At 32.4% G+C, this 27,171-nt stretch overlaps 1 protein-coding gene across 3 annotated transcripts in view; it reads right to left on the reverse strand.

Annotated features, from left to right (window-relative positions):
- Window positions 1–1,056: 1,056 nt before the first annotated feature.
- Znf292 (zinc finger protein 292) overlaps window positions 1,057–27,171 on the reverse strand; it is an 81,072-nt gene continuing 54,957 nt past the window's right edge. For 2 of the 3 annotated variants that reach the window (XM_046431814.2, XM_046431822.2), the window contains exons 6-9: window positions 22,968–23,170; window positions 16,510–16,646; window positions 14,222–14,363; window positions 1,057–10,110 (exon numbers count right to left, since the gene is read on the reverse strand). In XM_046431814.2, the coding sequence (XP_046287770.1) occupies window positions 2,962–10,110; window positions 14,222–14,363; window positions 16,510–16,646; window positions 22,968–23,170 (7,631 nt within the window). In that variant the 3' untranslated portion in view covers window positions 1,057–2,961. The remainder of the gene's footprint in view (window positions 10,111–14,221; window positions 14,364–16,509; window positions 16,647–22,967; window positions 23,171–27,171) is intronic. The other variant, XM_058575798.1, reaches the window with a different exon arrangement.

Below are 27,171 nucleotides of genomic sequence, written 5' to 3' on the forward strand. Positions count from 1 at the left end.
TCAACTGAGCTATTGCCCCAGCCCTCAATCTTAAATATACTAATGCGCACTGGATATTTTAAGAGGGACCTATAATTACATAGTTTACTATACTATCCTTACCCCTGATGTCACACTACAATAAACATTTTGAAAAAGGCTAATTTAAGACTGCATGTGCATGATGTTTTGCCATCTCTCATAAACATCAATCTATTTCCCAATTCCATTTACATTTAACACTACTTCTGGTTCCTTTCTAAAATTTGTAACTGATTTAAGTTGTTCAACCTAAATGCACTCAGTAACCATTTTTTTTCCCCAGTGGGGAGGAAGCTTACAATTCTTATCTCTCTAGCCCTTTAAAATAATTTAACTATAGTAAATTCAGCTGCTGAAAAGTTCCAAAATAGTTACATTTAACTTAATGATGTATTGAATATTAATAATGTTTGTTAAGTGTAGTATTAAAATCCTTTGGATTGAGAAGAGAAAAAAATACATTTTAAAGTGATGAAACCTTGGTAAAATTTAGATTGCAGGAAGAAATATCTCAAAAGAAATAGATTGAGGAAAAGTATACCATGAAAAAAATATACTTTGATTCTTTTTTAATACTTAGGCATTACATTCCATATTGAATTTTACCAACATGCTACTCTATAAATTCATATTTCCTTTATATTATAATTTGAATTTTCTGTCCCATGCTAAAAAGCCCACTCTTCCATAATTACTTTCAACATACAATATCTAAAATTAAAAAAAAAAAAAAATCACTCAATGTTGGCAAACCCTTTCAGGGGAACAATTACAGAATTGTATAATGGTCAATTTTCTCAAGCTAGTAAGCAAAAGAAAAGCCCCAACACATTGGCATTTTCACTTAACAGTGGCTCATCATGATTATCAGAAATAAACTTATTTGCTATTATACTATATCAAGCATTTTTACTAGGTGCCTACCTTTAAGAGCTAGGTCAACTTCTAAGAAAACCGTATGAAAATATTCAATTAACAAAAAATTAATATTAAAATTACTCAGTTAAATTATTGTTTTAGAAAAAAAAACATGTATTAACCACCCATGAAAACAACTTTTATTTTAATAAATAACAGTGGGCTTACCAAAGGGTAGGGATTTTAATGTGTCAAGTTTTATGCATATTGATAATAAACCTTAAGGTAGTGAAACCAACTACTCAATATAATCCACTAAGCCTAAAAATTAAGCTATAATACTTTAATAATAAAACTTAAAAAAATATTTTCCAAAAGAAAATAGTTCACTCCTTGACCATGCTTATTTATTCAGAGTACCAGCAATTTCAGTTAAGTGCTTCATTTTTCCTGCAAATCTGATGCTGCACAGGGAATATACACATTTTTTTTTTGTATCATTACAATATCATCAATATCCCAGGCCAGTATATTTTGAATGCAATTCTTTTATAACAAACACAACATAAAAAAAAATCAATATAATATTTATGGCAAACAAAAGTAATAGTGAAAGAATGTCTTCTTTTTTTTCCAGTACTGATTTTAGTTGGACTTTAAATGAAGGTCATCAACTGTCCTGAAATAACTTCTACCTCTGGCTGTGAATCCACAGTATAAATATGGTGAATAAAGCTAAAACTATAAGCGCTAACTATATACTGAATAATCAAAATAATCAATTATAACAACTAATACTGCTCTTGAAGAGTGATCTAATGAAAAAAAGTATCATTAGATATGGTGAGAAAATACAGACATATCTGTACAATCTAACATCTATAAACAGTAAAATCAAAACATTCAACTTCCTTATAGAAAGTGTTTCATCTATGTAACTATAAATGTTAAGATTCTTGCATTTTATAAACACAAGATGGGCTCACTTTGATGATACCAATTTTAAGATTTATAAAAATGTTTAAAAAATTATTTCCACAAAAGTTTATACAGTTTAAAGCTATACACCAAGCTATAAATCTCAGAAAATGGGAGAAAACCTTTATAAGATCACATGTATAAAACAAGAAACAAAATGTGATTTTATTTAAGGCAATACTGGGCTACTTCACAAATCACCACCTCAAATATTTACACTGCTCCACACTACTAGTTTCTATCACATTCACAAAGGATTTTTTAAAATACCAATGTTTAAAATCTTCAATGTAGTAAATTTTTAAATTCACATTGCCATCATATGTCATGGACTCATAGTAACTATATCCAATCAAAAGTCATGAAAAAAGAAGGAAAGAAAAAAAAAAAACTGTTGCTATAGGAAACCACTAAAGAATCTGCTTTAATTTCACACAAAAACCACCCAAAAATCCCAGATGGCAAACTTACAAAGCAGAGCCAAGTGTTGATACAATGTGCCTACTTTGTGAAACATTGTCTTGAGATCATATTGTAAATATAATGTTTCATGTAAAAAAAAAAAAAAAAATCAACGAACTATGACAAAGTTTCTAGTTTTAGTTCAAAAAGTTCTTAATTTAAAACAATAAAAGAAGTTTTAAAAATTTGATCACTTAGTTAAAAATTAAAATTCCAAATATAAATGTATCATTTAATAGTTTAGACTTACAGACTGCTGGTGGCAGCAAATGATTTACAATAATAAATATATACAAAAAAAGGTATCTACAAATAAAGAGTACTGTTATACATGAGCAGTGACCTGGTGAAACATACCAATCACACAGATAATTCAGTCTGGTTTATGAAAAGGGCAACTGGGAGATAGAAATTTGAGGTTAACTCAAATATTTACAATAACTGAAGTATTGATTCTATTCCTCAAGTCCCATAGGGATAAAAAAAAGTTTTACATGACAATTGTCATGTTTTTTTTTTTTTTTCTTTTTTGCCAGGTTAATTCACATCAACAAAAAATAATAAGTTTCACAATTACAGCATGCTTGATGGCTTCCTATTTAAAATACAACTATAAATGATGTATTTATAGTACATTAGTTATCAGTACTGCCCCCTGCCTGTGGCTTTACCTATACTGATTTCTTTCATTACAGACATATCGGGATCATTTGAATGTACTTCAAGTTTTTTCAGACTGACGGTAGGTTTCATTTCCTGAAGTTGCTTTAAGACAAGCTCAGTGCAATCTTTAAGAGTCTTGTCTAAAACAATTTTTACATTATCACTGCACTGAAGCTGTGATGGATTGGCAAACTGTACAAAGATTTCACTTTCTTTACAAGAGCACACATGATTTCCACTAGTCATAAGCGTCTTATCAGTATTTTTTCTTGAATTTGAATGGGCTCCTCTTTTAGTTCCACTATTTGGATGGTCTTTGTCGGTACTTTTCTTCTGTTTCACTGCAGACTCCTCAAGAAACTTCAAAAATGATACTTCAAATCCCATTGGTTTAAATGAGCTCCAGTCAAAAGAAGCAGGATGCTCCTCAGTGGTTTGAATTGCAACAGCAGTTTCTTCTTCTTTATGCATGTTACTTAACTTAACTGTTAGTTCTGGTTCAGCTTTTTCAACTTTCCTTTTCTTATTTTGTGAGACATTTTTTTCTTTATTAACTCTCTTTAGATTGCTTGCTTTTTGTCTTTCTGACTGGGAGGGGTTATTTTCCTGAAAACTGTTATTTATATTTGAAGAGGTATTAGCTTGGGTCTCCACAGTTGTGCTGTCTTCATTTATTAATTTTGTAATAAACAATTCCGTTAGCTCATCCATTTCATCTTTTTCATTTTTTTCAACTTCCTTCTGTGGAGCAGTAGTTGCTCTTGAGTTTTCATCGGTCTCTAATACACATGTCTCAGAATCTTTCACATCATTCATAGCACCTTCTTGCTCAGAATTTTCCTTTATTTCTGAGTTGCCACACTGTTTGAAAACAATGAGAAGATTGCGGTGTTGTGATGTAAATGCCTTAGATAATTTATGACATTTATAATGTCTAATTATATTGCTTTCACTTGTAACAACTGAAGTACATCCCTTTATCATACACGGATACTGGGTTACAAACCTGCTTGTACACTCAGACAAGGCATCATTTCTAGCCTTTATAGAATATACGTGCTTTCCACGTTTCAGAGAATAAGGCTTATTTTCTTCAATTTGCACAATCTTTGCATTCTTGTTTTCTAAATTATTTTTTTTCTTTCTTTTGGTCTTAGCCATTTTGATTCCCTCCTTTCCACATCTGCTATGTTTTGTTCCCCGATGTTTAGACTTTAATCTTTCTTGGTTTGCCTTGCTTGATATATTTTCCTGGCCAGGTGTTAATTTTCTTGGGCGAATCAAGTGAGCTTTATGTTTGTCATTATGCTTATTAAAAATGTGTCGGAGGAGATTAGACCGAGTTGCATATATACGGTCACAGCCTTCACAATCACACTTATATATGCCATCTTCTTCGGTTTTACTTGTCCTTGATCCAATTCCATGGTCTGCCTCAAGATGAACAACATAATTCAAATATGTTGTAAATGAAGATTTACACTCTAATTGGTCACATGGGAATTTCCCAACATCCACAGAAGCAGTCATGCTTTCAATCTCCTCAGGGGTCATTTCATGAAGTTTCATGTAGTGTTGTATTAGGCCAGTAATTGCTTGGAAAATTCGAGAACAGTCACTCACCTGACATCGAAATTCTTTCATGGTTTGTTTAGTTTCAGTTTCTTCAATATCTTTACCAGCTTCATTTTCCTCTTCAACCTCTGCAGAAAACGCAGGAAGATCTGATTTATGTACAGCCTGATAATGAAGAATCAAGTTTTGCTGTATTGTAAAGGCAGCAAAGCATCCCTGGTGAACACATCGATAAGGTCTATAGGGACTATATCTTGTTGGAAATTCAAGGGACTGGGAAACTGGCTTCTTCCGTTTTTTCTCCTCTTTTTCTTTTTTATGCCTCCTAATTTTCCGTCCTTTGGATTGTATATTTGTGAGAGAATTGATATTATATTGGTCAGAAGTAACTGCAACCAATTGTGAAGAATTTTCTGTCTTTTCAGGACTTTTTTTTTCTATGAGTTGTTTTTCTGGGATCACTGCTACATTACTGAGAGCATTTTCTGTTGCTGATCCCAATTCTAGGGTAGGCTGACATTCCCTTTTGTTTTCCTCTGTTATACCTGGCTGTTTTTTCACTTGTGTAATTCGTGGGGCTGACAAATTTTCATTCTGAGATTTTCTTCCATAAGGCCTTTTTATTTTTAACTTTACCATTTCTTCTGTTGTAAAATGATGCACCAACTGACAGTGTGCCCGGAGATTAGAATTTCTTGTAAATGTTTTTGTACATGTAGGTACTACACATTTAAATGGAGCAAATTTCAACTGATTCTTCTTAATTTCAAGAATCATCTCTGGAGTATATTGGTGGATTTTACCATAGTGCTTGAACAGTGCATCCTTTGTCATAGCACTGTAGTTACAGCCTTGGTTTTGACACACAAAGGGTTTATTAACTTTGTCACTAAACTGAATGTGTATCATTTCAGAAACTGGCTGAACAACTGTGACAGTTGGAACTGGTTTAACAGGAGCAGGAGTCAGTGTCACTGATGTATTTATTAATATACACTGGGATGAAGTGGACAGGTCATTTTCTAATTTTAATTTTTGTAAGCCTTCTAAAATTTCCTGTATTTGATCCTCTTTATGCAATACTTCAGACTGAGGAATGTTACTTTTGGTTGGTATTACACTTACGAAAGAGGAAAACTGAGAAGAATCAGGTAATTTGTTATTTTGTACAGGATTTACTGAAGGAAGCTGAATGTTATAATTAATTTGAGTATTCTGTGATGTTTCACCAGCACCCTGAGATCCACTTTTTACCTCAAGTATTTGAGAATTCATAGCAGTTTTAATAATTTCAAGAGTCTTTTCAAAGTTCTGCATAACATTGTCTTCAGAAATCTGCAAATCAGAATTCACTGAAGTTGTGCATGAATTCAAAGCCATCATCTGGGAATCACCATTTTCAGTTTTTATTAAAGGGGCTAACACTGAATGAGACTCAAGATTGGTTTTAAAGTTCTCTTTTACATCAGTCATAAACAACTGATTGTCAACATTATTTAATTTCTGTGTTAGATTTTCCACCAAACTCTGAGATTCACAATTTGGAATTACATTTGAATGAATATTAGTAGCAGGGATCTCAATACTCTTTGCTATAAGTCCCATTGTTGTTAAGTCACTGGGTACTAAGTTTTGGGAAGCATTAGGTGCAATTAGTGGAGGAGCAACTTTCTTTCTTCTCTTAGAAGCACTATTTCCCTTTTTATTTAAATGACTGGATCTTGTGTTCTGAGGACCACTTATAACTGAAACACGTGAACTGTTATTGGTAAAATTTTGTGATGGACCAGTAGAATTAGTATATGAACTAGAGCACAAACCATTTTCAACAGTCTTCAGTAGTAAGTCATTTGTTGGAAAAACAGGCAAACTGCTACATTCCTCCACGGTGGAAGTTTTGGAATTTGGTGTCTGATTCTGGTTTGTCAGGAGGGTGTTTGAATGGCATACAGTCTGCAATAAGGGTGGTACAGTTGGATTCGGCATCACTGTTGCATTTACTTGTGCTGTATCTGAGATACAACTTGTTGGAACAACCTGAGAAAGTATTTCGGCACCCTCAAAGGTACTGGGAATGCCAGCAGTTTCTAAAGCCTGTTTAATAATTTCACTTCCTTCTTGACTAACACTGGTATTAAAGTTGTTCACACCAGATCGAGGAAATGTATTTGGTAAAAATGTTGATGAGCGATTTTCAGCAGCAAGAAGCTGTAGGAATGATGGATCTTTAAAACACACTTCTGGATTGAAGGTAGACTGTTGTGGCTGCTGCAAATTTACTGCATTTGTGGACAGAATCATGCTGGCAAGAAGAGAAGGCTGTCCATTATTTTGTAGAAGTTCTTGAGCAATTTCTGCTCCATCCAGTGGTTTACAATAAGATCGCTTAGATAAATGTCCACCCAGTGACCTTGGATTAGTAAAAGCTCTATAACACCTGCTACAGATAAATTTCCCATCTCTGATAATTGCAGGCCATTTAGCCCTTTTGTTGTGCTTGGGTTTTCTTTCCTTCCCATTTGGGCCACGCCCTCGGTCTTTTTTCACTTTTTCAGGTGCAGACTGCTGGGCACTGGTGTTACTGAAGTCATTTGCAACATTTACTTGTGAAGGGAAAACTGTATTTTCACCATTACCCCCCTTTAGAAAAGAGGAATTAGTGTTTCCTTCAATCTGTGAGGAATAATGATTTGTATTATTTTCCAGTTGGGAAAAAACAGAATTTGTCCCACTATCTGCTGGTGAAGGGAACAGAGACACTGAACTACTTTCTGCAGGTAAAGGAAGGAAAGGATCTGAACCACTGTCAATATTCAAAGGCAAAACTGTTTTGGTTAGATCTTCCATTTGTGCTGGCAAGGTTGAATTTGATAAATTTTCCATTTGAGAACACAGCATACCACTTTGTTCACTTTTATCCTGAGAAGATATATTTGGGTTTATGACACTTTCCATCGAGGGCAATAATGGAGCTGACACACTGGCTAAATGAGCTGGAAAAACTGAAGGTGAGACATGTTGCAATTGGGCTGAACAAGCAGGATTCCCATTGGCTTTGGTCTGTGGTGTAAAAAATGCATTATTAGAGCTCACCTGTGATGGTAAAAAATAAACAAACTTTCCATTATTGGGTGTATTTAAGTTATTAGATTTCTGACCTTTTTTACTTTTTCGCTGCATTTTAAATGCAGCATATTGGTCAGGGTGTGCAGTCTTCATGTGTTTCCCAATACTCTGTGAAGAATTATAGGTTCGTGTACATCCCTCGACCTGGCAGCTGAATTTCTGAACTGGAGGTTTTGGAGGCACTGATGGAGTTCCTATTGAACTACTTGGGTTAGGCGGTGATGGAACAAATGTGATACTTTCTAATGTCTTAAGAGGTAAGTTATAAAGGTTGGGTGGTGTTTTAACATTACCTTCACATTCAAACTTGGAAGTTGGTAAATTGTTTTGAAATCCTGCCTGATTTTGTACAGAAAAGGTCATCAAATTGTTCACTTGTCTTTCTAAGTTTTGTGGATTAAGGTCACCTATTTTAAGAGTTTCGGAATTTACTAGATTATTCTGAGCAATCTGGCCTTCATTAAAGCAATTCTGTCCTTTTCTCTCTTGGAAACCTGGATGGCACAAATCATTACACGTATCTTCAACTGGTGTATTTACATTTGTGACCAGTGCCTCATTGGTGCCTTCCACAGTTGAGTTTTCTTGCTTCACAAAGTTATCCTCCATCCCCTGATTCAGAGATACTTTGATGGACACTGCTACTTCACTGGCTTGAAGAAGAGGAGTAGGAGCAGGGTTTTCTAAACCATTTGGCAACGGTCCATTAGCTTGCCTGAGGTCAGAGGAAGAACTCTGGTCTTGTTTGGTCACAACTGACTCTGCTTTGCTTTTATCCCAAGTATTACTTGTATCTGCTGGTAAGCTGTTTTCAATGTTATTCTCTGAAGGAAGCAAAGATCTTTCTTTCTCAGTATTCTCTTCTGTGTTCTGATTCACTTTGGAAGGCTGAAGAGAATCTCCAGATGAATTAAGCTGGTCTTCAGGAGGCAGTGTTTTTTCAGGAGAAGTACTATGATCATCCAGGTGCTTTTCCAGCTCACTCTGAGAACGATAAACTTTACCACAACCTGTGAACTTACAAGTGTAGGTATTATAATGTTGTGCTTCATGATCATATAGTAAATAAGCTTCAGAAAAAATTCTGCCACATTTAGGAAACATGCACTTTGCTCTAAAGACTTGATGCTCCTTTCGGTGGGTTAAAAGTTCTGCATAACTATTAAAACCAGCCTTACATTTCATCTGAATGCAGATATATGGTTTACTGCCACAGTGCATTTGTAAGTGATCATTGAGATGAGTAACACTTACAAAATGTCTTCTACAGTACTGGCAAATAACTTTTTTGCTTTGCATTTCAAGAAAGCGCTTGGCATCTTCATTGTCCTTATGCCCCTTTACATGAGCAATTAAATTTTTAAAGTACTTGAAGCCCTTTTTACAAAAAGTTACAGGGCAATTAAATTCATTAACAGGTACTGGTTTCTGGATTGGGATTACTTCTGGCTCGTAAGATTTATCTTTGTCATCATTCTCATCATCTGAGCCATCATTGTCATTAAACACTATGAAATCTGTTGAATAGAGACTATTCTTTTTTATTGGCCGCTGTTCCTGTTTAGCCACAGTATTAGTCTTCTGATTCTCATGGGTGGTCGCAATCTTAGGAGGCCTTCCCAATCTTCTTAGTGGTTTCATAGCTGCTAGTCTCTCTTTACTAGATTGTTTAACATGCAATGTGACATGAGGGACAAAAGTTTCTTTGGAATTAAAGTTCTTTGCACAAATAGGGCAACTGTAAATCCCATCTTTGTAATGCTTCTGAGCATGTCGTACTATTCTGTGACCAAGGAATTCTTTGTCACATAGCACACAATACTGCATATAGGCCTGCCAATTCCTAAACCTAGCAGATATAAATCCCCTTTCTCTTAATTGCTTTATCTCCCTCTTCTTCTGTTTTTCATCACCAATATCTTTAAGAAGGCCAGAATTAGCACCAATTACTCCAGAAAGTCCATTCATAGAAGTTTCTTTACTCTCCTCCTGGTACTCTACTACTTTCTCATATACTTCACTGTCATTTAATTCATCAATTGAAGATACAATGGATGCTTCTTCTCCCATTAGTGCAAGACATTGTCGTTTTAAAGTTTTCCAATCCCAGAATTCTGGATCAAAGGGCCACTGAGTTTTCAAAACAAGTAAGAGCTCACAGCGTAGAGAATTTGGTATTGGAAGATTTTCTTCATCATATTTCTGGTCTGGCTGGTTATACAACATTTCCACAGCATAGTATGCATCTACTGTAGGTTCAATAAGAAATTCACTCAGTTGACAAGCACGTTTAACTTCCAGATCATCAGGCAATAAACATGAAATGGTCTTGCAAATGGATATTTTCACTTCAGTATTTTCTGTAGATTCTAAGCGAAGAGCTTTTACACATAATTCTATACAGGTAGCAAGTCCAGCCCCTTCAGTCTGTGAAAAAAACAAACAGGAAATGTTAACTTAATCAATACTAAACAGAGATTTGTTTTTTAATTTAGTTTTTAACAACCAGATGTGCTTTTCTCAAATCTGGCAAGAGCAACATATAAAAAGATGCCCCTTCCAAATTACTGCAGCTTAGTCTAGTGTGTGTGTGAAATGAATTGCATTAAAAAAAAAAAAAAATAGGAGAAAAAAAAGTAACTTAAGGGGCTGGGGTTGTGGCTCAGGGGTAGAATATTTGCCTACCATGTGTGAGGCCCTGAGATCTTCAGTACCAATATAAATAAATAAAGGTATTGTGTCCACCTACAACTGAAAAATATATGTATAAAGAAAAAAAGTAGTGCAAACTAAGATCTGGGTATAAAATCATCTAGTCTAGACAAACTTGCAAGTTATTTAACATCTCTGACTTTTCATAGCTCGTTTATAAAACAAGTCAAAACAGCACTTAAACTTCATAAAATTGCTGCTGCGAGCTTTAAAGGAAATTGTCTGAAATACCAAGTATAGTTCAATGTAATGTCTGGCACATACTAAACAACTAATAAATGTTATCTTTATCATAAATCTTACTTCCTAAATTTATACTTGCAATCCTTCTGAAACAAACCCTCTAATCTAATTACAAAATGGAGCATGTCCTCAGATCACCTAACTTGTTAGTAACAAAAGAAAATTTTCACTTCTATCAAAAATAACCATTTGATCACTAATAGGGGATTCTAGTGCTAGCATAAATCTGAATGTCACATCACTTACCTTATGGCTGACCCAGCTTGAGAATTAGAAGTAGGAGGAGACAGAGCCCAATAGTTTTTTCTTTTGAATTAGCATCCTGAACAATTAATAGATACAGTAATGAAGAAGGTAAGAGTCATCTGATTGATGCAAGGATTAAAGAGATGAAAAATGGATTTTAAAGACAAAAAGGAAAGGAGAAAAACAAAACAAAACAAAAACCACCAAACCAATCAACTAACAACAACAAAAAAACCTTACATACAAAACTCAAGCCAGTCACAGGAAATGGCCACATGTACTGGAAGACAATATATGAAATATAGGATTCAAAAGGCATGAAGGAAAAGCAAAAGAAAAGTGATAGAGACTGTATTTTCACAGGTTAAGAAATAAATCAAAGCTCATCTATGGAGCAAAAAAGGCACAAGGTTCGAAGAAGAATAGAATACTGAACTGGCCTTGATTTTAGAAAAACAAAGGACAAAGATAAGAAGAAAACAGACAAGAAGGATAGATATGTAGAGACCTATTTTATTAGTGACAGAAAAGAAAGGTAAAGTGAGAAAGAGGCAGGAACATATGGATATTTCTAGCTTTCACATAAACCTATATAATTATTCTACACAGAAATTCTGAGATAGATCTGGGGTTTATAATTTTTATAGTTAAACATTTTGCATCTTTTGTTTCTTGCCTTATGAACTGGTAATAATAGTAGGCAACCAGGCCACTCTACTGTTATGATATACAAGAAAGAAGAAAACCTGTGTACTCAGTGAAGCTGCATATGAGAGAGGAGGATACAAAGAAGCCTTGGAGGAATCAAAAGCCAAGCCAACCATTAAGATGATCTGAAGGGATAAGAAACGCATAAAGGTCAGAAGGATTGGTACATATATAAAGGATGAGAATTTCAGTTTTCCAAAGCCGTGATCGTTTAGAAAATTTAGGAAATGATGAGAAAAAAATTGAATTTAAGAAAGCATTCAGAGATCAGAGAACTTATGAATGCCTTAGAAAAGAAAAACTACTTTTTGCCATATGAATGCTAAACACTTTTTCTAGAAATAATAAAAACCAACTTAAAAAACATACAAACCAACTAAAATTATCACAGAGGGGAATCCTTGTGACACTTCCATTCTGGTTTGCTACTGAACTCAAAGGTCAACTTTCAATTCATTAAAGGTAAAGAGCTTTAATAAATTTGCTTTTAAAAAATCTTACCTGAACAAATAATGCCAACAAAAGAAACTATATCAACATTTTTATGCTTCTGAGTTTTTATCTTTGTTTATATATGCCTACTGGAAAAATAAGATTATAGAAAATACTTGAATCACAAACTGGTCATACTATATAGTATTTTTTTTTTAATTTTCTTAAATTTGTAGATGGACACAATCCCTTTATTTTATTTGTTTTTATTTTTATGTGGTGCTGGGGATAGAACCCAGTGCCTCACTGCATGTTAGGAAAGTACTCTACCACTGAGCCACAACCCTTAGACCAAGTTAGTATGTTTTTAAAGTTGAGTTTGAATTCTTAACAGTTTTCCACAGTATCATGTGATTAGAGTAATTAATCCATAAAAATCATATTACCAGCTTAAATTTATGAGTCAATGGAGCAGAAAGCTAAGTGGTATAAATTCAGAAAAATAGCTTCAACTTCCTTTCTGGCACGAGAACAGCATCATCAAGCAAGTTTCTGACAAAAGCAAAGTTTGTCTTTGGTACTCTCTTCCATAGCCTTTTCTGTTCATTTCCTCTGGCTACCTAGTATCCTTGACCTAAAGTTACCCAGGGTTTTTATGTTACTTTTAGCTCCCTATAGGACATTCCTTTCAGCCCACCCAGAGCATTATGTCTTTTAAAAAATTTTAAAGGCTAACTAGGCATTTCAGAATTAAATTTATATTTAACATGGAATAAAAAAGGGCCTTCACAATCTGACCTTTCTATTCTATTTTAGCTGTTCTCTGCCCCTCCCCCAACCCACCTCTATTCCAGCCTATAGATCCCAAATATTCCCTTCTGTCACTTGTCTTGATACCCAAAGCATATGCTTTTTCTATGACTGGAACTCCAGTTCCCTCTTGTCTGGACATTACTATTTGAGTATCAAAACACATAAATGGGTTAAATGGCCCACTTCTCTATGAGGGACTGTGTTCAACAATGTGCTTTCCCAGGGGTCTCAACATTTCACTACACTAGAAGGGCCCATATTACAAATCAATTGTTTATGTCTCTATCAACAGACTATGAAATCTTTAGGGGCAAGTCTGGATCTTTCAAGTCTTTAACTTCAAGGGGTCTAGGAAAGACTAAAATTTGCAATAAGCTACCTGCTCCAATTCTTCTGCAGAACAATTAAAAAGGAAACAATTATTTTTAAATTCGTATTTGAGTGCCTAGCTGACAGTCTTCAGTAATTTCTGAAATTTTGAAGAAAGAGGGTTACCTGTTAACTCAAATCACTCCTCTTTACACTTTCTGAATTTCCAGAGTGTCAAATTAACAAAGTAGCATTAAGAACTAGAAACAATGGGTACAAAACATAACACAAGAAAGCAAGAGAACAAGGCAACCAGGAAGTGAATGCTTACTCTCAGAGACAAGAGGCTTTATTGAGTGGCTTTAAGGATTGCAAAGAATCCATGGTTTGAACGCAGATGACTGCTTAGTACAAAGAGTAACTCAGCAAAAGTGTGACATCATGGCCACAATTAACCATGACCTTAAACAAAGAATCTGGAAGATCCCTAGAGTTCCTATCATGTACATTTCTAACCATAGATATAACCTTGAGCATATATGTCAGATGATTATGGAGCCCTAGGTTCTGATTCTTACAAGACAATGTTCCTCTATCTTCCTTCAACCAACTTCCTCTGTTGCCAGTTCAGTAAACATGCCATAGAATATAGAATAATTCACACAGCATGAATTATTTGCTCTATTATGAGCTGAGTATGGTTAAATATACTCACTTCTTGATGCTTTTTGAAAATAATATGTTGTCTCATTTAAAAATTTGTTGCATTTTTAAAAAATAAATCAGGTACTTCATTTTTTTTTTTTTTTAAAAGAACTTGAAACAAAATTAAAGAACGAAAAAATGTAGCTATTATATATATTACTTTTTCTAAAGGCTAGGAGCAAGATTTATATTCTCAACTTCATTTTTAAGTTTCTCTGAATCAAATGTTTTAAAAGAATTAATAAGAAAATGTCCAAAGTGCTAAATGAAAAGGGGGGAAAAATCACTGAAGTGACAAGATAATAAGTTAGTCTTTTATTAAAGATGATTTATATATTTGAAATTAAGAAGAAATCTAAATTATTCTTACCTCTGAATTAATAACTTTAATCAGGAAGAAAATGTGATATACAGTCTTTGTTAACAAAGAAAGTTGACGACACCTTTCTAGGTACACTTGTATAGATGGTTCTACTCTTTGCTGTAATTTACTCCAAAAGAGAGTGAGTTCCCTTAAAAAAAAAAAAAAAAATTAAAAGGTAAGTTAGAGTAGTAGTATAATAATCAATGGACTATGTCAGTGTAGTCATTACATTTGAAATTAAAACTGGTTTTGGACTCCAATTATCCAATTACACACGTGGAGTTAAGTGTATGTGCAAGATTAATAGATCTTCATTTTCTAAAGACTAAATAAAATATAATTTTCCCTTTCACTGATCAATATTTTTCAATCCCAGAGTAGCACTAATTTTTGACTTGGAAAGCACTTAACCTTTAAACAAATTATAAATGATAACTTTAAGTCACAAATTAATTTTATGTAATATAAAAGTACAAAAGGGATGTGTGTTATAATATATATATATAAAAGGTATCAGTAGCATAATGACTTTTTAAAAAGCATTTGTCTAGAATTAGGGGTGAAATGGCTCAGTGACAGAGTTTGCCTAGCATTTGTAAGGCCCTGGGTTCAATCTCACCATCACAAAACAAGAACAACATTTATCTTCTAACAAATTTAAAATCAACCAATAATGCTTCTATTATTAATGAATAAAAGAACCAATGATGATGAAGAACCCGGAATAAACTAATAGGTTCAATGGCAGGAAAATAATGAAATTCTGAAAAATATTAATTTTGAAATTTATTTTAAATGCAACAATATATTTTTCATAGAAAATAACCCAACAGAAGTGACAAATTTGCCTTTTACCTATCTCATGTTGCTTCTGTCCTCCATAGTTAATTTCCACAAAGATCTTCCTTGCTTCAATTTTTTTTCACCAACACAGTTCTTTCTTTCCTATGATAATTTCCCCATTACCAATCCTAAAAACTCTATTTTACTATCCACTGGAATGATTTGCTTGCTTTCTGGATTTTCACCTATATATATCAAGGATTTCAAAAACTATATAAATGGTAACTTTAAACGACATATAACTTTTACTATGTAAACTTTAACTACAACTGTGAACTTTGTTTCTCTGGTCTTGTAAGACTAAGTAAGACTTTTCCACTTGGATCTCTTCGGAAAACTTAAATTATGTATAGTTATGTATCCTGTAACGATTTTTCAATGACAGGCCACATATGGGACTGTGGTCCCTTAGGATTACATAGTCATGATGTAGTACCACTGTAGCCTTCTGAGTAAAGTAAGTATACTTTATGATATTCACACAATGTTGAAATTGTCTCCAACCATGCATTTCTGAGAATGTATCTTATTAAGCAATGTGTGACTATATGTGAAAAGAGTGACTTTCTTCCCAATTCACCATCTTCTTAATTTAATGCATCATTGTGATGGACCCTATTGGCCTCTTCTTTAAACATCCTTGAGATTGATTCCTTGGTATTTCTTTCATCTCATGCCATATCCATAAGGAAGCCTTTATAACAAAACTAAACTGCTCAGTGATAATTTTGGACTTTAATTTCTTTGATTACAATTTTATATTTGTTTGTCATGTGTCATTTGATAAATAGTCTTAAATGTCAGAATGTTATAAACTAATTTTTAATTTGTATTTGTATAATACCAACACAACATTAAAGACAATTATGCTAGATAGACTGTCAATTTTGGCTGACACCACTGGTCTTAAGTTTTGTAAGTTAACTGAAGTAAACATCTTTTTGACTTGTAACTTCCAAAGGATTATATTAGCAAGTTTTACCCACTTTGGAAATGTACTATACCAGGCAGTGTGTACTGAAGGGAACATGAAAAAGTTAGAAAAGTTGAATGATTTCTCATATATAGAAAATGAACAACTTTTATATAAGTGGTAGCAGCTGGTTAAGTACCTAAAAGTATATAATATGCAAAAGAAAAAATAAACACATTGAATCACAGGTTGCTTTACAAAGCTAAAATGGTGGAATTAGACAAATAAACCTTTCATCATTCAACATTTAAAAATTTGCTGACCAGATGCTGGCTAAAGAATTATGTGATCCTTAATACTAAAAGCTTTAAAACATCAACTATTTGATAATCAACTTGCACACATGCAATATACAAAACAAGTATTTTGTCTTGACATGACAAAAAGGCTTTAAAAATAATCCTAAGCTATCTGAATGCCCAATACCTATTTCATAGTCTATTTAATAAATTTTTCTTAAAAAAAAAAATCAACTCACCAAGCACAGTACATATCTCCTTGTTGGAGCTGACGTGATAAAAACGCAGTACATAAAACAAGAGCACTTTTTTCATCACCTTCAGATTCTAAGTTACATATCATTTCTAGTGCATCTTTGCAATCAACTTCTGAAATCTACAGAGAAAGGAAATAGAAATAATGCAATAAAATGGCTTTCTACTAGGGGACACACAGAGACATGTACATATACATTATATATAAAAACATGTTAAATTTTGTATTAGGTATCTACAAATAATTTTCATTTACTCATACACTATCAAATCAAGTCATAACTGGTCATTACTAGGACAAAGACTGGGCTGTACAAAAAATAATCTTTCCTCATAGCTAGTAAAAACTAATGCAGCAATTTTGAGAGAGTATTAAATACAGGAAAATAGCTATTTTAAGAATTACTATGTTTAGTAAATAAATAATTATAAGAAATTTTTAACCCATGAAACCAGATCCATGATACTGAAAAAGAAATACTGCATTATTTTCACTTTTTTCCCCTTTTATTCACTGATTTAAATTAGCATTAGAACCAGTAGAAAGATAAGAGTTATACTGGATATAGTTTAATAAACTTAGTGTCTATTCATGCAAGGGAGGAGGATGTAATACAAATCATTTTGTATTTTAAAATAAGGTCACCTCATTTCAGCTATATTTTCTATAAATTTTCAATATTTTGCTTTTCACACAAATTTTCTCCATTTCTAAGTCTGCCAATAGCCAAGCAAACCTTATATATATATATAACCTTAGATAAAGGCAACTTGTTTTGTTTAACAATATATTCCCATTTATTAACTTAAAAAAAAAAAACAATACTACCTCTCATTACAATGATATATAAAACAAACAGAATGGGCCTATGATCTCTATATGCATTTGATATAAGACAAGGAATATGATAAATAGCATACAAATCATAAATCATTGTGTTCCACAGAAAAGAATAATGAAGTTAGTATCGGATTCAGCGTAAATAATAAAACCTAAGTCTTGGTACACCTTTGATGCAGTGCTCTTTCCAATACTTCTCTGTCTGCCATTTTCTAACAAGTCTTCATCCAGAAGGAATACCATTTAATGAAAAAGGGCTGAAGGATATGTTTATACAATAAATATTTTACAACATCTAAAATGTTAAACATATTGTCAGACATTTTCCATATATTACTACATAATTATAATTTTCCACTAGGTAGATATTTTCATTTAATATTTTATATATAATATAGGGGTTTCAAAGTTATATATAATTTGTCCAACTTTAAACAGTTAAGAGGTACAGCCATAAAACAAAACATGCCTAAATAACAAAGACCTAAGCTCTTGCCATTTCATCACATTATCTTTTATTAAAAGTCGTATTACTGTCATTTGTAACTAATAAAAAAAAAAAGTCGTATTAACTTAATCATTCAAACCTTTTTTTTAAAATTTGAGGCTCCTTCATGGTCTAACATATCATTTATTTATTGTCATTATTACTTTTTGCAATGCTGGGGACTGAACGGAGGAATTTACACATGACAGACAAATACTCTATCACAAAGCTGTACCCCAATCCGAAAAGTTGTGTTAAATTTTAAACAGTTAACCTGACATACTTATGAAGACCAATGTTATGAAGTCAACTTCTAAGTTTATTTTTTTACTTTTTTCATAAAATGTTAAAAACCATAACTACTATTTATTAGAGCCAGCTACTTCAGAAATAGCAGTGCTATTCCACAAGAACTTTTTGGAACAGGTTGAATTGTCTCTTATCCAGTTTAGAAACCTGGTATTCTGTTTGGAACCTGAAGTGTTTCAGATTTTGGATTTATAAATATCTGCCTATACATAATTAGATCCGTTGGAGTTGGATCCAAATCTGAATATGGAATTAAAGGTTTATCATATAAACCTTATGCACATAGCCTGAAGGAAATTTTATATAATATTTTTATTGTACCTGTGTTTGACCAACCTGTACATGATCAAGTGTGGAATTTTCCACTTATGTCAGTGTTCAAGAAGTTATAATAGATTTTGGAGTATTTCAGATTTTAGACTTTCTTATTAGGGATATACTATAATACTTTTAGAAAACAGGCTTAGAAAAGTTAAGTCCTTGCTTAAAGTTATATTTAGTGGCAGAGTCAAGTATTTCAGGTTTAGCTTCATGGTCTATACTCTTTCCCAAATTTTTACACGGGCAAGTATACTGAGGTCCTATATTGCTAAATATAGACTTACTTGTTCAGATTTAATACAAATCCTTGTTTCTTGAAAGTCTGATTTATTTTGAATCATCATTTTTATTGTTCTTCTAAAACCTAAGTCATTCCTGTTAAATGCTCACATGGTACCAGATGTATATATTATTTATAAGGAAAGAAAATTATATGTATCCAGTGGAATCACTCCCATTAGCTTATTCTTACTATTTAAAAGTACATACTTGCATTTATGTGTAATCACCTATGTGTATTCATTCATGTAAATGTGTGTATATTTATGTGTGTGTGTATAAAATGCCAAGTGAAAAATTTGTCATATTCAAATATACAGAAAACTTAATTTTTTAAAAACAGGCATACTAATGAAACAAGTTTTATAGCACATTTGCAGGAATTCACTTCCTTGATTTACCACAAGAAGACCCTCTTGAAAAAAATATAAAGACATGGCAGAAATAATGAAACTATATTTAAAACTAATGAATGGTTGGATGAAAATGATAAAAAGTGAAATATGATCAGTAATACACAATAATTTGTTTTAAAAATCCAAGGCAGCACAATTCAGAGATTACCAATATATTACCTATGTTCTGTATTGTTTTGAGAAATGGGCAACATTGTAGATACCAGAAAATGAAGAACTCCAAATAAAATACTTAAAACCAATTAGAATAATCTATTTGTTAAAGACATACTATGCACAATCCCTTTGTAATGCAGAAAAATCATTTAAAAATACAAATAGTATCTTATGTGTTAATATGGCAAGGTATCAAAAAAATATAAAACATTTTGTTAATATTTTATATACCTTTACCAAGTGTACTCTTAAAATGTTTTGGTTCTAATTACATATCAAGAATATTTTTAAGACTATTTGATTTGCTTTTTAAAATACAATCATTTTCAGTATAGAAAATAACTTAAATGGAATCATAACTAAGAAAATGTAAATATCAAACCATGAGCTGTTACATTTTTTTTAAGCCTCAATTGCCATCATCTTTTCTGAGTGACAGTTTGGCCCTAATGAATTAAAATGTATAGATTCTTGGATCCAACAATTCCACTTTCAGAAATTTACCCTACCAATATACTTCCAAAAAGGACATAAGAATGTATGTACAAGACAAACTAAGTGTCCAGCTGTCTGGTTAAAGATACTACAAATACATACTATAAGATTATGCAGCCACAAAAAAGAATGAAGATGAAATAAAATGAAGATGTCAATAAAAAGGAGGAAAGTGACTAGCAGCCAGGGTACCAGTATGTGGTTTTAAGTATATGTACATGCATAGGAAAATGTTAAAAAACAAACAAACAAGCAAACTAAACACACAACAACAACAAAACCCCAATACCTTATATATCAAATTTCAAACTTAATGATTACTTTGGGATAGGATGTGTTACATTAGAAAATGATGATTAAACCAAAAAAAAAAAAAAAAAAAGAAAGAAAGAAAATGATGATTAGAGACAAACAAGAGAAAAATTTACTTTTATGTTTAAAGGTAAAACCAATAGAAACATTGTCTCTAAACTCAACAAAACACTGCCAACTTTATTTTTACTACCTATATGAGCATCAGATCAAAGCTCATTCCTTCCAGAGAAGCCAAATAAACACTCACCTCTCCCAGCCCCTCCCTGTGACATCTAGCTGCTATTTCTATCACACTCAAAGGGTCCTTGGAAACAGTCAATACCTTGCCTACTGGACACTTACACAAGGATTCCTCAAAAAGATCAACAATTCAGGCCATGGCTGACTCCTTCTAACAAAGTCTATTCCCTAAGGAACAGGTTCAAAAAAAAAATAAAAAAAATAAAACCTCAAATGCTTATAAGAAACAGATTAAAAAACTCAAATGCTTATAAAGAACCAAAGTAAAGTAAATGAACAATTTGGAGAAGAAGGGAGAAAAGAAAAGAGAAAATATATGCATAAGCATACCCATCCTAAAGGGGGGCAATGTCTTTGGGCAACTGTTCTAAAGTGCAGAAATAATGGGCCTCAGTAACAGCCAATATTAATTCACTTACCTCTCGTGGAACAATGAAGAGTAAGCTTCTAATGTGTTTGTAATATAAACATAAAAGAGCAACCAAATAACCTTTAAGAAAAGGGGACTTTTTAACAAGGAATATATATTTACTTATACGCTAACCTGTTCTGCACTACCAAGTTTTTTTCTCCTGGGATGAAATACTCAGTGACCTTAGTGATTCTGCTTAAGAACATGAAAACAAAAAAAAAAATCTTAATGTTAACAAGAGAAGGAGTTTAAAAACAAAACATCCTCTCATGACATCAAAGGAAGCCAGGGTCCTCACAGAAAAATTTCAGAACCATCTCCCAGAGCAGGCTGGGTTGCTACTACTCAACTTTGGATAATTATACCAAGAGGGAATTTAGGCTCAGTATTTCAAGATCTGATTATTCAGAGAGCTAGAAAGACAGATTTTTTACTTGAACTTACAAAATCACAGACTTCAATTTCAAAGCAAATCGAATAACAGTCTGTTTAGATACCTTCCTACTAGAAGGTATGCTTCTTTAGGGCAGGGTCTATGCCTTACTCACCTTTACTTCCCAGTGCCTATAAAGCACACACTGTTTAATTAATAAAAATGATGATAAGCACATTTCAAAGACTCTTTTCCAAAAATTTATAAATCTGTTAATTGTCTAGTTACCTTGAACAAACAAAACAACAACAAAAACCCCTTCAATTTTGCTCCTATGTGTAGCTATCTATCTTTCTTTCTTTGATGGTGCTGGGAATCAAACCCAGGGTGCTCTACCACTGAGCTGCATGCCCTCCTGATACCTACCAATTTAAAAAGAAAATTTCCTGGTCAATAAAAGAAAAAAGTCATAAGGAAAATGAATCTATAGAGTAGCCAATGCCCAAACTAATAGAATAATGTCCTAGGTTAAATAAAGAATAAGGTCCTACTCCATCCAAAGCCTAGAAATTACCATAGAACTCTTCCCAGTATTCCCAATATCCTCACTATATCCAAAAAAATCCCTATTTCTTATTTTGATCCAAGCCTATTACCTGCTTCTTCACTTTCTATAGTGAGGAGGAAAAATTTCACTTTTTATCAAGAAAAATCATACAATCACCATACATTTACAACATCTAACCTCATCTGGGCATTCAGTTTTCTGTCTGAGGTTCTCTTGCTTCTGAACTTTGATTATAATCTCTATATGCTCAGGAGATCATACATTCTCTAATTGTCTTCTCTGCTACATACCTCAGCAGTTCCCTTAAGGTATCTTTAAGTTTATCCCAACAATCTCTTTTTTTGTTCTCTTTCTACTGCTCTGGAGGCAACCAATATGTCTATCAGAGATACAAGACACTTGAACACTCTTTAATGTAGTATTGTTTTCTTTATCTAAATTTTTATTTTTCCTCTTGGGTACCAAGGATTGAACTCAAGGGTACTCAACCACTGAGCCACATCTCCAGCCCAATTTTGTATTTTATTTAGAGACAGGGTCTCACTGAGTTGTTTAGCACTTTCCTTTTGCTGAGGCTGGCTTTAAACTTGTGATTCTCCTGCCTCAGCCTTCTAAGCTGCTGGGATTACAGGCATGTGCCGCTGCGCCTGGCTAAATTCTTTAAATATAAGTTGTTATTCATCAATTTTTAATTCTCCTACTCTACCTCCAACTTCATTCTGAAGTTAGTTGAATGTTTATTCCAATTTGGATAATGACTCTATTTACAGTTATGAAACATAAATAAATATTATTCTCTATGCCAAATTAAAACATAATGTCTCAAAAATAGTTTTACATTAAATATGCAAATAAAATGTTTACTTTAAAAATATTACATATCTTCATATATTATATACTTACATATTCTACACATAGATAGAATTTATGATTTCTTTTTAGGAACACTTTCCCTTTTAAAGTAGTCAATTAAAAAGATCTGCAAGTATCCTACAGTCAGATAAAACTGAAATTATGGTCCAAATACCACCAAATATAAATATTCTACTAAACTTAAGTTACCACATATTTTTCCTAATTTAGCCAAAACATTTAAAAGATCCACATAATTTATAAGATAGACAACAATGGTCCCTTAACTGTTTACAAGAAAGGGAAGTCAAAGACATTCTAGTCTAAAAATTAATTTCTTCACTTCGAAAAATAATTACTAACAAAAAATATACTCACCTCTTCGATTAACTTTTCATTTGGTGATGATGTGCAAAGACAGACAAGGTAAGTTTGCTTAAAACTACCTTTTGTACCAATCTCTGGATGGTCAGAACACAGCTTTGCTAGAGCAGTTGCTTGACTTAACTGATTTGTTTTGATTAGATGTTTAATTCTCATATCCAACAAGATGGGACCCTCAAAAGCTAAAAATTCATTCACTTTAAAAAACAAGACATAATAGATTATTAACATTTGGTAATAATTCATTTGCAATACAATACTTATAAGGAATATATATATATATATTTTAAGATAGGAACTAAACCTGTTTCTTGCAATTTTTCACTATTGCCGTAAGGCTATCCAAAATACTTGACCTTCTAAGCAAGAAAAGATTTTTTTGCTAACTTTTTAAAGTTGAAGTCCATATTTTTGCCCCTTAGTGTATCATTTGGAATGAGCTAAATAAACTTCTTCATGATAAAAATAATTGTGCATTAAATTTTAATTAACTGGTATTATTAAAATAATAAATTATTCTTCCAATAGCAATTATTCTTTAAAAACAAAAGCTAGTATCCCTAAAATTTGTAATGTCAGGGCATTACATAATTATTTGGGCAACCACAAAGGATATTTGGATATTCTAAAAGGAGAAATTCAACTAATATGTTGTTCAATTTTGATGATGTGCTTTTAATTTTACAAATATGAAGTCTATCTTTTCTTAATAGATGTTCTAGAATGAATTAAAGCATTTTCAGAAAAAAATAAGAGGAAAAGTTTGCCAAGAGACAAACTTGTGTGGTTATTTTTAAAACATCAATTGATAAACCTTAAGATATGCCTGAGATTCACTTATACATAATAGATTTCTCTTCTGTTCAAATCTGTGAATTTCCTACTGCTTTCTTGGTCACCTATATATAAAAATTTCAATATCAAAAAGAATTTAAGTTTTAACAAGTACAAATTTTAAAATTTCCCTATGTTTTCTTTACCATGATGGGAATTATGTTTAAATATTCATTTGGTGATGACTAGCCTGAAATCTTCGAAAAGCTTTTTGCAATAAAATTTAAAATGCCCTGTAAATAAAACACGTTATTTTCTCTACTTGTGAACAGACCAGAAGAAACACCTAACAAATCATTTGAATACTATAAGAGGAAAAATTAGAAAGATGTTCTTTCCTTCTTTAAACATCCAGTGCTCCTCTTTATTACTTATTACTTTTATTTTTCTATCTAACTCTATTCCACTCTACTATGAAAAAGATTCTTCCGTAAAGTACTATAATCATGGTTTCTTAATATTAAAACCATGAACCTACAAACAGTTTTACACAGGATCCCAAATTTCATCCTTTTCTTAAAGTCTAGACCTCTGTAACTATGCTCTATTCCTTACATTAGACTAAACAAAAAATTTTTAAAAACATAACATGGATAAATTAAATGCCTAAATTAATGGTGCCTCTAGCTATACATCTTTCTGAAATAAATGGCATTACTTTTATTTTTTAGAATCACATTATCCTATCAGGATAAGTAAATTAAAATACCTTTTACAATTAAGTTTCACTACTAAAGCAAAATCTGTGAAGATTTTAGACGAAAGATTTAAGAGAAACAACATTGAAATAAGGTTTTTTGGCAATCAACAGTGATTAACTTTTTTTTTAACATAGCTTTAATTTCCTAATACAATTCTTTCAAAAGGAAACTCTACAAAGACAACGTATAGGAATTATTTCAAATAATCTCATTAAAAACTCATAATCAAAAGAATCTTAAATATCATGGCAAATAAATTTGAAAGGTGACAAGTATCTAACAAAAATTAGTCTGTAGAAATTTCAAACAGCAGCATTTAAGTTAGACTGACAAATTGTGTCTAATATTTTTTCTGCTGAATCAATGTATTCAGACTATATATTATATTAATATTAAACATTTCAAAAATCATAGGTTTTTTTTTTTTTTTGCTGATGGGAAATCCCTGCCACACTTATGGCAAAACGAATTCCCAAGAAATACAAAGCAATTAGAGCAGAAGGGACTTTATAGATCATTTTGTCCAGCTACATCATTTGGCAGATGAGTAAACTGAGGCTCACCGAAGGCAAGAGACTTCCTAGAGTCTTAAAGCCATCTAATGACAGAACCAGAACTAGACTACCTTTTTAGTGCTTGCCAGACTTCTGAAAAAGTTTTATGATTTTTTATATTTGAACAATTAGATGTGTCAAATTGCACTCTCTAATCTGCTTTCCCCACTCTCACCTCACATAACAGATTTTAAATTTTATTCACGTGTGCCTTTCTATCTACTTTCTCTGCATTTATGTGCTTCATGAGAAAAGCAGTTTTTATTATATTCAAGCCGATCAAGACAGCTGGATGACACAAAATGACAATGTAAATACATGTTAAAAATAGCTTTTTCCCCATAAATGCCACTTTTATATGCTAAATAAGCAAATATTAATTTTTACATCCAACAATTAACTTTAAAGACACTACAATTTATACATTTTTGAGATAAATAAATCACTGTATGAATACTGTGTATTATGTAACACAGCTTATCCTAGTCTCTTGAATTCCCCCCTAAAGTAGTGTCAACTCAACTTATTGAGTGTATAGTTCCATGCCAAGATAGCATCTCTGACTTGTTGCTTTTGAGCATTATCACATACCATACAAAAATCTCTACACCATAGGATATGTCATCTCTATATTTCAATCTACTTTGTTGAGCCCAAGTCAGAAACTTAAGATAGACCTTAAAAGTGCTCTCTTCTGAATATCACCCATACATCCAACCCAATATCTAGTTCTGCCTTTCTACTTGATTCTGTTCACTTTTTCTCTACTGCCTCTCTCTACCCTCAACCCAAATCCCTAATTAGACCACCCAGTAGCCACCTGCTAGTCTTCTGCATCAGCTCTTTCCCCCTCTATCACTTTTCCACCAGCACCCAGAGTACTTAGTTCAGTAATTTTTTTAGAAATTTTTAAAATATTTTTTTAGTTGTAGATGGACACGATGTCTTTTATTTATCTACTTTTTATATGGTGCTGAGGATCGAACCCAATGCCTTGCATATGCTAGATGAGTGCTGTACCACTGAGCCACAACCCCAGCCCCTTTAGTTCAGTTTTTAAAGTACATGTTTGATTTTCTTCCCTTTTTATAAAAAAAACCTTTGAGTGGCTTTCAAAGGATAAATCCCCAAATTCTCACCATGACCTATATGAATCTGCATTACCTAACCTTTTAAAAGATATATATAATTAGTATTTTCTCTTACATACAATTTGGAAATCAATCAAAAAAAAAAAAAAAAAAAAAGGCTCCAAACTGGAAAGGAAGAAATAAAATTGTTTCTTAGCAGATGACATGTTCTTATAGGTAGAAATCCCTAAGGATTCCATTTAAATTTTTTTAAAATAATAAATTTAGCAAAGTTGCAAAATATAGAAATCAACACACAAAAATAAGGTGCACTTCTTCTATATGGTAACAGTGAAAATTTTGCAATAGCATCAAAAACAGTAAAATACTATTAATAGTAAAAATAGTTAAAGAAAAAAAAAAAAGTAAAAAACCTAACCACAACATGAAAGACTTATACACAGAAGACTATAAAATGCTGCTGAAAGAAATTAAAGACAACATAAATAACTGGAAAGACAGTTTCTGTTCATAGACTGGAACAATTAATAACGTTAAGATATCCATCCATACTATCCAAAAAAATCTACAGATTCAATATAATTCCTATCAAAATCACAATGGCAGTTTTTCATAAGGAATCCCCAATAGCTAAAATTACTTGAAAAGAACAACAAAGCTGAAGGTACCACATGACCTGACTGCAAAACATAAATCTGGAGTAATCAAAAAATGTAACACTGGCATAAAAATATACATAGGGACCATTCAGTAGACTAGAGACCAGAAAGAAACCCTATCGTATTTGTTCAAATGATCTTTGAAGAGTGCTAAAACAAATCAATGGAAAAAGGGATAATCTATTAAAAAACGGTGCTGGAAAAAGTAGGTATCAAAAGAATGAAGTCCATCAAAATGGACTAAAGACCTAAAAGTTAAGACCTGAAACTAGAAAACTCCTAGAAGAAATCAGTGGAGAAACTTCATGACATTGGACTAGGCAATAGATTCTTGGCTACAACTTCACAGGTTTACTCAA

This window comes from Marmota monax, unplaced genomic scaffold (assembly GCF_021218885.2).
Source record: "Marmota monax isolate L192 unplaced genomic scaffold, Marmota_monax_Labrador192_F-V1.1 WCK01_AAM20220418_F8-fsc00013, whole genome shotgun sequence".
Lineage (NCBI taxonomy): Eukaryota > Metazoa > Chordata > Mammalia > Rodentia > Sciuridae > Marmota > Marmota monax.